General features: G+C 38.9%; 1 protein-coding gene across 1 annotated transcript in view; it reads left to right on the top strand.

The window, feature by feature from the left end:
- The window catches only part of LOC131060514 (phosphoribosylaminoimidazole carboxylase, chloroplastic), a 180877-nt gene that overhangs the window by 59596 nt on the left and 107081 nt on the right, over positions 1-14200 (top strand). Inside the window, exons 8-9 of the mRNA XM_057993756.2 lie at positions 1252-1399; positions 1620-1793. Of these exons, the coding sequence (XP_057849739.2) occupies positions 1252-1399; positions 1620-1793 (322 nt within the window). The remainder of the gene's footprint in view (positions 1-1251; positions 1400-1619; positions 1794-14200) is intronic.

Genomic DNA, 14200 nt, shown 5'->3' with positions numbered 1-14200 from the left:
TTTGAAGGATCCTCCAAAAACTAGATTTTGCATTATAACTCGTGGAGGTCCAAAACCACTCTCAAACATCCTGACAATATATATGGAATATAACTTAAAGTATAAGCCACTTATACTTAAATGTTATATTCCATATATGAATCCTGACAGAGAGACTAACTTGTCAAACAACTTCATGTTTTTTTTGTTTTTTGCAAGTCAAAACATTTGACTTGCCGTGGTGCGAGTCCTGGAGCTCAGACTCGACGAGTTTTTCCATAACTCGCCTAACTCGCGAGTCAGCCGAGTTATGAGAAAAACTCGCCGAGTCTGAGTCACGAGTTGTCAAAACTCGCCGGGCTTGGCTCGACTCGCCAACTCAGCAAACTCGCATGACTCGCGGCGAGTCTGGGAACTCTGATTTTCATAGATGATCTCTCTTGTGCTTTCAAATACATTCTGTTTACATAAGAAGCTTTTAAATATGGAATTGCATTTATCATTTGTATTCATTCTGCAAGACATGTTTTACATCCTACAGTTGCCCAATGGACGTTTCAAGTGCTGGTGTAGCAAGTAATAACGAATTTGGTAGATTTACACTGTCATCTAATAAAGGAAAACCTTATTTGTGCTTCTTAATTGTTATACATGATTCCTAGCAAACATAGTCATAATTAGTTTCAGAAACTATCATTAAAGGATATATAATTGGATAATTATTAGTAACAATTTGTAAAACTATTCTAGAGATGAAAACATTATCTCTTTGAGGTCAAGCTCAGAAGACTTTTAGAATTTAGTGCACTGTCCACACACTCTCAAAGACAAAGAAATGAATCCTTTCTGAACAATTAACAACCGAAAGAAATCAAGTATAGGCTAAAACTTGTTTTAAAATTTGATAATTTTGTGACAGTTTGACATAATAGCCAGTATCCCCTTCACAATTAGAATCTGACTTTTATGGCCAAAAGCAATTTTGTTTGGGCTACTCTGTTAAATCACCTGATAAGATAACCAGATATGGGCTCATATGATATTCTTATGCTCAACTTTTATTTCATTTATGTGAGTGTAGCAGAACTAAATATTTTGAACAGAGACTTTTTATTGTCTATTGTGAATTGATGAATAGAGAGTTGTATGTTTCAACATTCCAGTTAACGAGGAATAAGGGATAAAATAGACTAGAAAGCCCAGTAGATATAGACTTGCTTGAAACAATTTCATACCATTCTCATCATATATGGTGGTGTTTTGATTTTTCAGGGATAGCATTTGCCATATGGTGGAGGCACCTGCAGATGTTTCAACAGAAATAAGAGAAACAGCTGTTCGAGTGGCTGAAAGAGCTGTTAGTTCACTTGAAGGTGCTGGAGTCTTTGCTGTTGAACTGTTTCTTACTGGAGATGGTCAGGTGTGTGGTGCCTGTATTTGGAACCTTGGCAGGACCATTGAATTTTATGATCCTCTGGATTGAAACTAATGCTATGGAACATATGAATTCCTTTATTCTTTTCCATCAGTGCATGTATACAACACTTATAGGTCTGAGATGCTATAAAACTGACAGCAGTAATTCTGGCAACCCTTAGACATGAATATGACTTTATAGTGGGTTTACTAATGTTCTGCAGATTTTGCTGAATGAAATCGCCCCTAGGCCCCACAACAGTGGTCATCATACAATTGAAGCATGCTATGTCTCACAATTTGAGCAGCATTTACGAGCTGTACTTGGTCTTCCTCTTGGTGATGCATCTATGAAAGTACCTGCTGCGATCATGTATAACTTGCTTGGTGAAGATGAGGTGATTAGATTCTTTTTAGAAACCTTAGTATATTTAATTAGTGGTTTTTAGTGTTACTTTTACTTGATTTTCTTATTCTACCATGGCATGAGTTACGTTTTTTTTTTAAGGAATGCATTTTATATTACACCAAACAACAGGAGAGCTATATCAGCTTAGAAACCGAGAGTTACATTGAGATTCTCATCCTTTGAATGCTAGAACTTCTTGCCTATGATCCGTTGACCTGAGAAGAATAGACTGCAACCTTTCAAAATCTATTAATCTTAGCTTTGATGTTAGTTGTGACCATTCAAATTCCTTTAAAAATATTGAACTCTTCCAAAAGGAGTGGGTAATTATCCTAACTAAATTTTGTTTCTGCATCTTGTCTTCCTAAGGAAATCATTAGCAGCCAGCCATATCTTGTAGGCCATATTTTTATGGAACTATCTCAGGCCATCCAAGTGTATTGTAGTTGAAACTTGAGGGCCTCACTAGAGAAGCAATGAGTAGGTAATCATATTCTACCTGCAGCCACACTCAAATATTCATTCTAGACGAGCATCCTGAAAGAGAGTATCTATTAATTTCTTTCAACTACATAGAATACATAGGGTGTTAGATGTGTTAACTGTTGTGACGTTTTCACACATCGCCCCATTGCAAATGGGGACCCCCACTTTTTTCGCTTCTTAGCTTAGTGTTTTGTTTAAGTCGTCTTTAGCTTGGCAATAGTTGTAGTTTTTACCTTTTGCTTGTGAGAAGCGTATGTCTATTTGCTCCAAGTTAGGTGTGTTGATCGACCTTTGGAATGTCCTAGGGATGCAATTTCTTGTCCTTAGGGTGTAATCAGGTCAAGAACTCAATTGTTGAGTCAGGAATTTGTGAACAAAACATTAGGATTGAGGATTGGTAGAAAAGTTGTAAAAATTGCCAAATTTTGTCATAGAGTGAGAAAAGTTGTCAATGTTGCAAAATGTTGTAACAATTGTCAAAGTGCAAAAAAATGTTGTGAAGTTGTCAAGTGGATTTGAGATTGCTAAGTGTTGAGAAATGATGAAATATTTGAGGAGTCAATTTCTTGAAAAGGAAAATGGTTGGATTTTGTAATGTCCCCATTTAGTAGAATCCTAAATTTTTGCTCTAAACTTCTATTTCCATTTAAAACAATAATCAAACAAAGAAGCATACCTGATTAAGTTCCTGCAATAGGTTAGGTAGCCATTGAAATGTATATAAGTCATAATATATTTCTTCCAATAAAAGATGATTAAACATAAATTCTCTAAATCTAGGGTTCGGAACATTAGACCAAATAGTTTATTTTTCATTATGCTCCTCAATATCAATCCTGCAACCATCGCACAAAAAACACAAGTGCATATAAAACTAATGACATTGTTAGAGTTAGCTGAAGTATATAAATATATCTCCTATTCTGTTATTACTATCAAAAATATTTCTAGTATAGAGATAGGGACATGATAGGTTTGGCCAAGCCAACCCATACTAAGCCCAAGAGCAGAATTTTGGCTCCCTTGGCCTCGGTGGCAGGACTTTGACATCCACCCAAGGTATACTACTTAGTGGGTACTTGTCTTGCTTCCCTATCCATGCCTCATCCCTTATAGTTAATAGCTCATCATGGTAGGAAAGCCATAGAGATTGTAGTGGGGTCCTTAGTTCGTCCAATCTAAACCCAAGAGTGGGACTTTGTTGGCCTTGGTGGCAGAACTTTGGCATCCACACAAGGTGTACTACTTAGATGGCAACCTTATACCCTCTTACCTACCTCTCTTATTTATCATGTCTTATGGTATGGAGATCGTAGTGGGGTTTTTGGCTTGTCCAATCTTAAGCCCAAGGGTGGGACTTTGACCCTCTTGGCCTTGGTGGCAGAATGTAATGGACACCCTAGAATGCCCAAAAACTAAACCAATTGCTGATAGGAATTTAGTCAAACAGTTTGCATCCAACTCCTTATTTCTCCGTTTAATGTTTAAATCCCCTTATAGCTTCGGAAATGAAATGTTTGTTTGTTTTGAAGTCTTTGCATAGATTTGAAATCACATAACATGAACTAGAAGGAAATTACAATAATATGCAACATGAAGATTGAACTACTGCTGATATGATATTATTTCCAGAATTATTAAAATCAAATACATAGCAGATTTTTCAGCTTACTAAATACTCCAGCATTTTTGACATAATATTCCAGCAATGACTTCCCATCTTGCTGCTACAGTAACATGAATAGTGCCGTGCTACAGTAATGTGAATAGTGCCGCGCTACAGTAGCGTGAATAGTGTCGTGCTACAGTAACGTGAATAGTGCTGTGCTACAGTGCTGCTACGGTATTAATTAGTCTTCAATCAGTCCAATATCTTCATAAAATCATCCCTTCAGAATGGCATAAGCATTGGTCAAGAAGTGGAGAAGGTATGAGCAAAACACCAAATCTGCCTGTAGCTGGAGATGCACCCAATCTGCCTGTTAATGAAGCTGATAGCAATGGATTCCAAAGGCCAAACCCCAAGGGAATGACGTCTAGAATGTCACAAGAGAGGATAGACGTCCTCTAATGCCAAGAACGGATCTGCATCTCACACATCAATTTCTTCTCATATTCCACATGCTGAATGAAGCCACAAAAGCTTCCTTTTATTCTTTCTCCAAGGGTCAACCCAACTCACTTGAGCAATGTGGGATAAAAGATGTGCAATATAAAACATATTAAAATATTCACTTATGTCTCCCTTGGGTGCCCCTTTGATTTGCACACATCCCCATAAAGTAAATATTAAAGTAACACTTTAATATTTTACAATTAAATTAAATGTTACTTTAATAACACTTCAGGCATTAAAATACATTAGCAATCAGACTCCGAATAGCGCGAGTGATAGCTCGTCGGAAAGCTCTTGCCGAGGAGTATAGAATCCAATCACCAAAATTAGCCTCCGTTGTGTCTTGTTGACTTACTAAAAATAGTAAGTATGCCTGAAACTAAGTAAATCAACTCCGTTTTGGCCCAAACTGGAAATGACTAGGCCAAAACACTCCAAGATCCCCTTAAACCCTTCGTTAGCCCTCGAGACCATGTAGAGATAGGCTAATGCACATACACTTGGTCAACTGCTAAAGTGGGGACATTACACAGAACTTTGGCATCCATCCAATGTGTCCTACTTAGATGGCAACCTTAACCCTCTTACCTACATCTTCCCTTACAGTTAATAGATCATACATGAAAAGATTCAATATAAGATTACATGTAAATCAAGGTGACCTTTCTATCTAGTGTTGTCATAATTACTGAAATAATGGTACTAAGTTTTTTTCATACAAATGATTTGATATTAATATTGCAGTCATTATTGTTTTATATTTATTTTTTCTAATGGATCAGAGTTGGATTGCATTTATAATCCTACTGCCTCAATTATCCCGTTAGTGTCATCAGAATGACTAGAGAACAATGATCTTATCATAAATAGCAAATGAATGTGATTCATACTTGTTGTGACCTTTTTTCACACATCGCCCCATTGCAAATGAGGACCCTCTCTTTTCTTGCTTTCTAGGATTTTGTTAGTGTTCTGTGACCTTTTGCTGCAGTTTCACCAAGGCTTGTCCAGTTCAGAGCATTTCAGGCCCTGACAATTGAAAGTTAGTTTTTGCAAGTTATGTGATTCCGAAGTGTGAACACCACCAGAGTGCTTAGAGAAGGCCAAAGGACAAAGATCGCAATTGATTTGGACGAATTTGGACAACTTTCTATTTTTAGAAAGTTTGCTTTTTTGCTTTTTCCTATTTTTTAGGAAGTTTCGTTGTTGGCCTTTTTAGCCCAATCCTCGGTATGGCTATTTTTAGAAAGTTTTTCCTATTTTTTAGGGATGTCTGCTTTTTGCTTTTTCGGGATGCAAACCTAGGGTTTACACTTGCACCACTGACCAGCTTCGACTGGAATTCGAAAATTCCCAGTTTTGACCTAAAAAAGCTGAATCCCTAGATTTTAGGCTTTTTGCTTTTTCCGGGATGCAAACCTAGGGTTTACACTTGCACCACTGACCAGCTTCGACTGGAATTCGAAAATTCCCAGTTTTGACCTAAAAAAAGCTGAATCCCTAGATTTTAGGTTTTTTGCTTTTTCTAGGATGCAAACCTAGGGTTTACACTTGCATCACTGACCAGCTTCGACCGGAATTCGAAAATTCCCAGTTTTGACCTAAAAAAAGCTGAATCCCTAGATTTTAGGCTTTTTGCTTTTTCCGGGATGCAAACCTAGGGTTTACACTTGCAACACTGACCAGCTTCGACCGGAATTCGAAAATTCCCAGTTTTGACCTAAAAAAAGTCGAATCCCTAGATTTTATGCTTTTTACTTTTTTCGGGATGCAAACCTAGGGTTTACACTTGCACCACTGACCAGCTTCGACCGGAATTCGAAAATTCCCAGTTTTGACCTAAAAAAGCTAAATCCCTAGATTTTAGGCTTTTTGCTTTTTCAGATGATCCACCTAAGCACGGATTTCAAATTTCAAGTTAATCCGGTTAAATTAGATTAAACTATGAAATTTTGAAATTTCTTTGAAAATTCTTCTAAGTCTGGCTAACAAGGGTTTTGAAGTGTTTCTGCAGGTTCAAACCCCATCACGAAGGTTGAAGAGGTCATGTGGGTGCTGAGGTTAAAGTCCGCCATGCCAATGGAGGTCATGTGGGTGCCTTGCCTAAAGTCCGCCATGAGTTTGGAGGTCACATGGGTGCCCACTCCAAAGTCCGCCCCACCTAAGGAGACCATGGAGGAGCAAGGGTTGAAGTCCGTCCAAGGAGGAGGGATGCCTAAGGTCCGCCCTAGGAGATGTCTCCAAAGTCCGCTCAAGGTGGGAGTGTAAGCTAAAGTCCGCCCAAGGCATAAGAGGGGCCATGAAGGAGGTAACTCCAAAGTCCGCCCAAGTTTGAAGGGACCACGAAGGAGCACTCTCCAAAGTCCGCCCAAGGTTGGGAGGCTAAGGAGGAGGAGTGATCAAAGTCTGCCCAATGAGGAGAAGCACTAAAAGTCCGCCCAAGATGGAGAAGACACCAAAGTCCGCCATAGTCATGTGGAAACCTTGCTAGAAGTCCGCCAAGGAAGGAGCTAACAACAAAGTCCGCCCAAGCTTGCCAAGTGTTGAGAGCAACCTCCAAAGTCCGCCATGGGCTAGGAGTGCACATGGGTGCTAAGGTCAAAGTCCGCCATGGGTTGAAGGGGCCATGAAGAGGCCAAGCCAAAGTCCCCCAAAGCTTGAGAAGCCATGAAGGGGCTAAGGTTGAAGTCCGCCCAAGTTTGAAGGAAGCCATGAAGGAGGTGACAACAAAGTCCGCCCAGCCATGAAGGAAGCCATGAAGAGGCCATGAAGGAGTCAACATCAAAGTCTGCCATACCTTGGAGAGGTTGGCTAAAATCGCCAAAATTTGAAAAGGATGGAAATAAAATTCAAAAAAAAAAAATCAACCTACACATGGAAGGTCAAACAAAGTCAACATGATGTCACAAAATCCATAGAGATTTCAAAATTAAATTCAAAATGAAGAAATATCTAAATAAAATAAAAATAAAAAAAGCCTCAAAATAAATCCAAAATGGAACGTTTTTTTTGAGAATATTGAGGGAATATTAAAAATTTATTAAGATATTAATTCAAAATGGAAAGTTTTTTTTGAAAGGGAATATTGGAGGATTAATGAATATCTTCGAACTTAAATCAAAATGGAAAGTATGAGTTGGATGATTTTAGGGGTTTTTCTTAAAACTTGTCTACAAATACTTCGTTATCAAATTCATTATTACACCAAGAAGTTCAAAATTACTAAGGAGAGCTTAGTAAAGTATGTCAGTTTGAAGATCATCTGGAGGAAATTCTAGATATTGCTGGAAGTCGGATAATATTTTGGCAGAACGCTTACAGATTTATGGAGAAAGGCATCTTTTCTGAATTTTTTCAATATTTTGGAGAAAAGCCTAGCCAAGTCAGAGGTAAAATTAAAATTGTGAATTTTCTGGATATTTTTCTAGAATTTAATAAATGATTTTGGAGAAAGAAAATTCAATTTTTTGGCTAAGTATAAATTTTTTTCGAAAGTTTTAATACTTGATGGGGACTTCAACCAGCTTCAAGGCTGAGGGTCTGGAGGTGAAAATTCAACTTTTTTGGCCAAGTATAAATTTTTTTCAAAAGTTTTAACACTTGATGGGGACTTCAACCAGCTTCAAGGCTGAGGGTTTGGAGGTGAAAATTCAATTTTTATGGCTAAGTATGAGAGTGAAAAATGGAAAATTTTCCAACACTTGGCCATTTCGTGGCCCCAATATTTTTTTCAAAATTTTGCAGAAATTTTCTAACTTATTTTTTCTTTTGGTTTTACAGGTCGTATGAGGAAGTAGAGGCGGGATCATCATCATAGAGATCGCAGCCGGATAAATTTCAACATGGGCCTGCCCATCATTCCTCCTCAACCAGGCAGGGAACCTCAGCCAGTGCTTCAGCCTGACTTGGATTTCAGCGATGAACAAGAACACGTTATCACTGAGCTGTATAGCTTTGCCTGGTCTGTGAGAAGAAACACCCCTGATTGGTATCGCATGAGTTTTATCCTTGACGAGGAGTTAGACATCGCCGCACGTATTGATGCACAAAATCAAAGGGAACAACAAGAAGTTAATCCACCTCCCATACCCGCTCCTGCACCGCCTCAGCAAGATTAGAAGTGGCTTATGTTGAGATGGCGTCTCGTCATCTTTTCTAGCCAATCAGATCGCTCCAAGTTAGCATGTCCAGATTCAATGAACCTGACTCATCCAAAAGCTTCTAGAAGGGCACATGTCACAATGTAACAACCTTCTATTTTCATAAAAGATTTATTTTTAGCAAGAAGGACAAGTGTCCCAAATGTAATTGGTCGAAAGTAGTATTTTGGGGAAACCCTAATTAGGGTTTGTGATTATCGATCTTGGCCCTTGATCATTGTTCAATCTTGGCCATTCATTGATTTTCAAGAAACTATATAAGGTTGCCTCCTCTCATTTGAAAAGGGTGAGGTTTTTGATGTATTGTTGCTTAAGGTCATTTCCAGATAATATATTGCATGTGCGCTGCTTTGTAATCTCTATTATTTGAATGATTTGCATGGTTTCAATTGCCTCAACACTTAGTTAAAATTAACTTAGATTTGCTTTCATTGTTGTTAATTTGAATGAAGGATTTGATAAGTGTCAATTGATGGTGTATCTCCGCTCATACTTTTGGTGTATGGATGATTTCCATCTCACTATGCAAAGTTAGTCTGAGCCCATCTCCGCTCATACTTTTGGTGTATGGATCTGCCTCTTGAACAACCTGAACAAGGACTAAATCAGTCCTGCATTACAGATCAATTGCGAGCACTTGCTTGGAAGTCCATAGTAAATTACTCTCAGTTCAGGCAAGTAAGTCACGTGGTTGCCAAAGAAGAAGAAAAGGGAAGACAAATAGAGACTGTGATCAAAGAAAATTTAGAGAGAAAGGATTTCTATCCTTCACAAGCAAGTTCTGAAAGAAATCCTACAATTTTCTTCCTAGTCCACTAACATGGTGAGAGATGGGTCTGCCCATCAATCCTCCTGAACCAAGAAGAGACCCCGAACCAGTGATACAACCAGATTTGAGCTTCAATAACGAACAAGAAGACATCATCACTGAGTTATATAGCCTAGCCTGGTCCGTGAAAAGAAATTATCCTGATTGGTGTCGAATGTGCTTCGTCCTAGAAGAAGAAGAAGATATTGCTAACCGCATCGACGCACAAAATCTGAGAGAACAAGAGGAAGTTAATCAAGCCCCTGAACCTGCTCCTGCACCGCCTCAGCGAGAATAAACGCTACGTTGGATCACATAAGTTCTTTCTCCCCGGATAAATTTCAGAGGATCCTCAGATCAGCACAAGGTTCATCCAAAGAGTTCGTAGAATTGGAACGACCCACCAGATCTAGACAGAAAAGAGAAGCTTCGCCAGAGAAAGGAGAGAATCAAGCAGAAGAAGAAAGACCAGAGGTGGAAGACATTTCCAATCTATTCCGAACCCCCTCCCCTCAAGTCCCAAGCACTTCACCTATAGTCTCCTCTACACCAATTGTTCAGCAAGTTCAGTCAGTGATTTCCCCAGCAAACATCCCAATGGCATGGCGTCCGGCCAATGCATCCCCTATGGTCTTCACCGCCTACAATGCAATGCCAAAGAGCCCTGAACACTTCTGTTCTAGGTTTCATAGTGGTGACCTAAGTCGCTCAGCTAATGAACATATCAAGATTTTTGAAGATCTCTTGCATAATAGAGATATCCAGCATGAAGACGTGGCTTGTAGGTTTTTTCCTTACACCTTTGATGAAGAAGCCTCTCACTGGTATATCCACCTGCCAGCTGACTCCATTCATAATTGGCAAGAGATGAAAGATATCTTCTTGGAAAAATTCAGATCGCCAATCTCTCCATCTGAATTATATCAACAGTTTGTGGAAATAAGAAGACAAGAACATGAACCTATCAGCACTTTCAATAATAGGTTTCACAAAGCATATACAAGACTAAGAGATCCCTACAACTTGAATAATGCTGCCGCACTGCCTGTTTACTATGCAGCGTTGGACCGCCTCACTTCCATGTTTGTAAAAACAAAAGGCACCCCCCCAACCAATTTGAAAGAAGCCTATGCTTCAGTTATTTCAGTCAGCAATGATCTGGAAGTAGGTGCCGCTACAAGACCCTTGAACTATCTGGGAAATCCTGCGGCACAAGGACAAGTCCAAAATATCAACAGAGCGTTGTCTCAGAATACTCCAATGATGAACCCAATTCCTATGGCCAGTAATCAGTTGGTTCTTCACCTCGGAAATCCTGTCTCACAAGTACTACCGCCGCAGCCGATATACCTCCAAAACGCGACAACTTCTAGTCGGACTTTAGAGGAGAAAGAAGAAATGAGGGAATTAATCAATCAAGTAAAGAAATTGTCGGCGGAGGTAACCTATTTGAAAGGACAGAACAACCAAATGCAGAGGAATTATCAAGGAAATCATCCAGGACAAGGTTCTTCCGTATATACAAGAGACAATCAAAATTTCCAAAGAGACAGTCAGAACTACCAAGGGAATAATCAGAATTTCTGAAACAATAATCAGGTTCCTGTTGTGACGTTTTCACACATCGCCCCATTGCAAATGGGGACCCATGTTTTTTTGCTCGTTTTGTTCGTTTTCGCTTTGCTTTTTCTAGGGTTTTGTTAGTTTGTTAGTTGTCTGGATTTAGGGTCAAGCCTTAGGGTTTTAATTACCGTCTTTTCGGACCAGAATCCAGTCGCTTTTGAGAGCTTTTGAGTTTCCTTTTCTAGAATGCAAATTTTGAATGCAATGAATTTGCCAGAATGGTCTAATTTTCAATTGGAATGTTGACGCAGAGTTTAAACTTGTCTAAGTGTTGATGATGAAACATGAATTTTGTCCAATTGAGTAATTTTGACCAAATTTTGACTTTTTTGATTTTTGATCCTAGGCATTTCAAATGATTTGTTTTCGCCTTGTGAAGTGATAAAATGTGTAAAATCATGATATTTTGGCCTGTAGGAGCAAAATCGCTCCTGTCCCTCAGTGAAGGACCGGAGCTACAAATCCAATTTTGCTTTGTCCTTGCAAGATTTTAACGTCTTGACGATGTGAGAAGGTCCAAAGAGGTACATTTTATCAAATGAATATAACTTGAAGTGCTGTCGGGGAGATCAACAGGGTAGCAAGTCCGGCTTGAGTGAGGTCCTGATCCTGAAATTTGGCTAAGTCTGGAATGCCCTGATCCTGAATTTGACTAAGTCTGGAAACTGAAAAAACCTCCAAAAACTAGATTTTGCAATATAACTCCTGGAGGTCTGAAACCACTCTCAAACATCCTGAAAGTATATATGGAATATAACTTAAAGTATAAGAAAGAAGAAACATAGAAGGAAATGTCACTTATACTTAAATGTTATATTCCATTAAAATTGTCCTGATCGAGAGTGCGACAAGTCAAATTTCGCTCGTGTCCCTCACCAAGGGACCAGAGCGAAAATGCTTAGTTGAGCCATTCCTGACCTTGTTTGGACGAATCGAGACATCAAAGGCATGGTGAAGGACGAAATGAGCATGATAGAGCATCCAGACTTGATCAAAAACAATGAGATGATGAAGTTTTGCCTAGAGGGTCAAATTCGCTCCTGTCCCTCACTGAAGGACCAGAGCGAAATTCTTCATAAGGTACGATCTAGGCAAAGATCAAGCAAATTTTATGTTCGAAGGCAAGAAAGGAGGTCAATCGAACCCGTTGAAGACAAATTGAAGATTATCAAACGTCAACAAAGGACCAAAATGCTTAAGTTCGCTCCTGTCCCTCAGGAAGGGACCAGAGCGATTTTTGTTGTGGATGACTTTCTTGCACAGTTTGAACCGATCTCAAGGCATGGATGAATAGAAGAGCACATTACGAACCCGTTGAATATAAGTTTTGAAGGTGACAAAGTGAAATAAGGCCCATAGAGCTAAAATCGCTCCTGTCCCTCTCCAAGGGACCAGAGCGAAATTCTTATGAAGGCTTAAAATTTGAAAGTTTATCAAGCATCAAGTGATCACGAAGGATCAAGGAACTTTATTTTGCACGATGATGGTGATTGCAAGTTGGAGAACGCAAGCATGAACCCAAAGACTTGAAGTTCGCTCCTGTCCCTCAGGAAGGGACCAGAGCGATATTGATTATAGTTGCTAATTCCTTCAAAAATCACGTTAAGTCAAGGTTTTGCAAAGGGGTAAAAGGTACAAGGTGTCTTTTGAAGATGATATGCAAGAGTTTTGAACGTAAAAGTGTTATCAATTAAGTTAAAGGACTCATATCGCTCCTGTCCTTTGGACAAGGACCAAGGCGATTTTTACTAAAACACTCATGTTCCGACAAAATCAAGACAATGCAAGGATAGCTAAGGTCAAGGACGTCCTTTAAGAGGCAATGAACGAGGAACCAAGGATGAAAGATGACACGTTTTGGCTAGAGCTTCAGGATCGCTCCTGTCCCTCTTCAAGGGACCAGGGCGATATCACATCTAAGGGACATTTATTTGCAAGACAAGTCACTCAAGTTTGAAAATCCTAGCGAAAATGCCAATTCCAACGTGAGGTTAAAGGCTTTGAACGTCAAAAGTGCAAAAAATCAAGACCAAGTGATGGATCGCTCCTGTCCCTTAGTCAGGGACCAGGGCGATGAGGTACATATTTTCCATGTTTTTTAAAAATTTTGGCGCTCAAACGCATTTTTGAATTTATTTAAATGCTAGGAAAATCGATATTTAATTAATGGCATTTAAATTTAGCGCTTGGTATTAATTGATTATTTTTGCCTTGTAAGAAAATCGAATTTATTAATTAAAAATGAAGGCATTTAATAATTGATTATTAATTCATTAAAAAATTAAATGGAGCGCTTGGTATTTATTTGTTTTATGGAGGTCGGCCCTTGTTATTCATTTAAAAATCATTTAAATTGCTTTATTTTTACAAAGTCGGCCTAAATGGTGGTGAGAGGTGTGAGCGCTATAAAGGGAGGGGTAGTTTATTTCATTTTCACATCATCATTTATCATCTCTCATATGCGACTTGGAGAAGGCAAAGGAGGAACGAATTTCATTTCAAGCTAGAAGGCACTAGTAACTATCCAAAGGAGAGGCGAACTTGAAGTTTCTATTTGAGCGAAGTTGCCTAGGACGTCAAAGACATATCAAAGATGGCGAAATTGCTAACTTGAAGAAAAGATCACGTCCAAGGCTTGAAGGGTGGCGAAGTTGATAAGAGGAACGTTCTTTTGAAGATCACATCAAGACTATCGAATTTCAAATTTTGCCTAGGCGAATTCCTTTATTTTGCATTTTAGAGTTAAGCTCTCAAGTAAGGTATGGCAAGATCTCTTGTTTTAATTTCAAATTTTGATCGTCATTGCCTTAATTTTGAATTTTGAAATTTTGTTTTGCCTTAGCTCAGTTGTTTTTAGGAAATGATTAATAAAGGACTTATCATTAAGTTTCCTAAAATTTGCTCTCTAATTTATGTTATGTATTGCAAAATCATGTTACTAATTTTGAAATGTTGTGTAGGCGTCAAATGGAGGTCTCTTCAAGGAAAATCAAGCCGGATCAAGGACGGTCTTCGCCAGGACGATCAAGCCAAGACATGGGCGACCTCTTCCAATCCAGCGTTCCAAGGCGAGGTACATCATCCTGCACATCAAGGACAAAAGGAGTTAGAACAAGAGTTAATCAAAGATAGCCTCTCAACGACATCAAATTAAATATCTAGCAAGCTTCAAGTGTCAGATGAGGTGGCGTCCTAGTCATCAT

The sequence above is a fragment of the Cryptomeria japonica genome, chromosome 2, assembly GCF_030272615.1.
Source record: "Cryptomeria japonica chromosome 2, Sugi_1.0, whole genome shotgun sequence".
Classification (NCBI taxonomy): Eukaryota; Viridiplantae; Streptophyta; class Pinopsida; order Cupressales; family Cupressaceae; genus Cryptomeria; species Cryptomeria japonica.
Note: the sequence above shows the minus strand (reverse complement) of the source record. Positions and strands in the feature narration are given on the sequence as shown.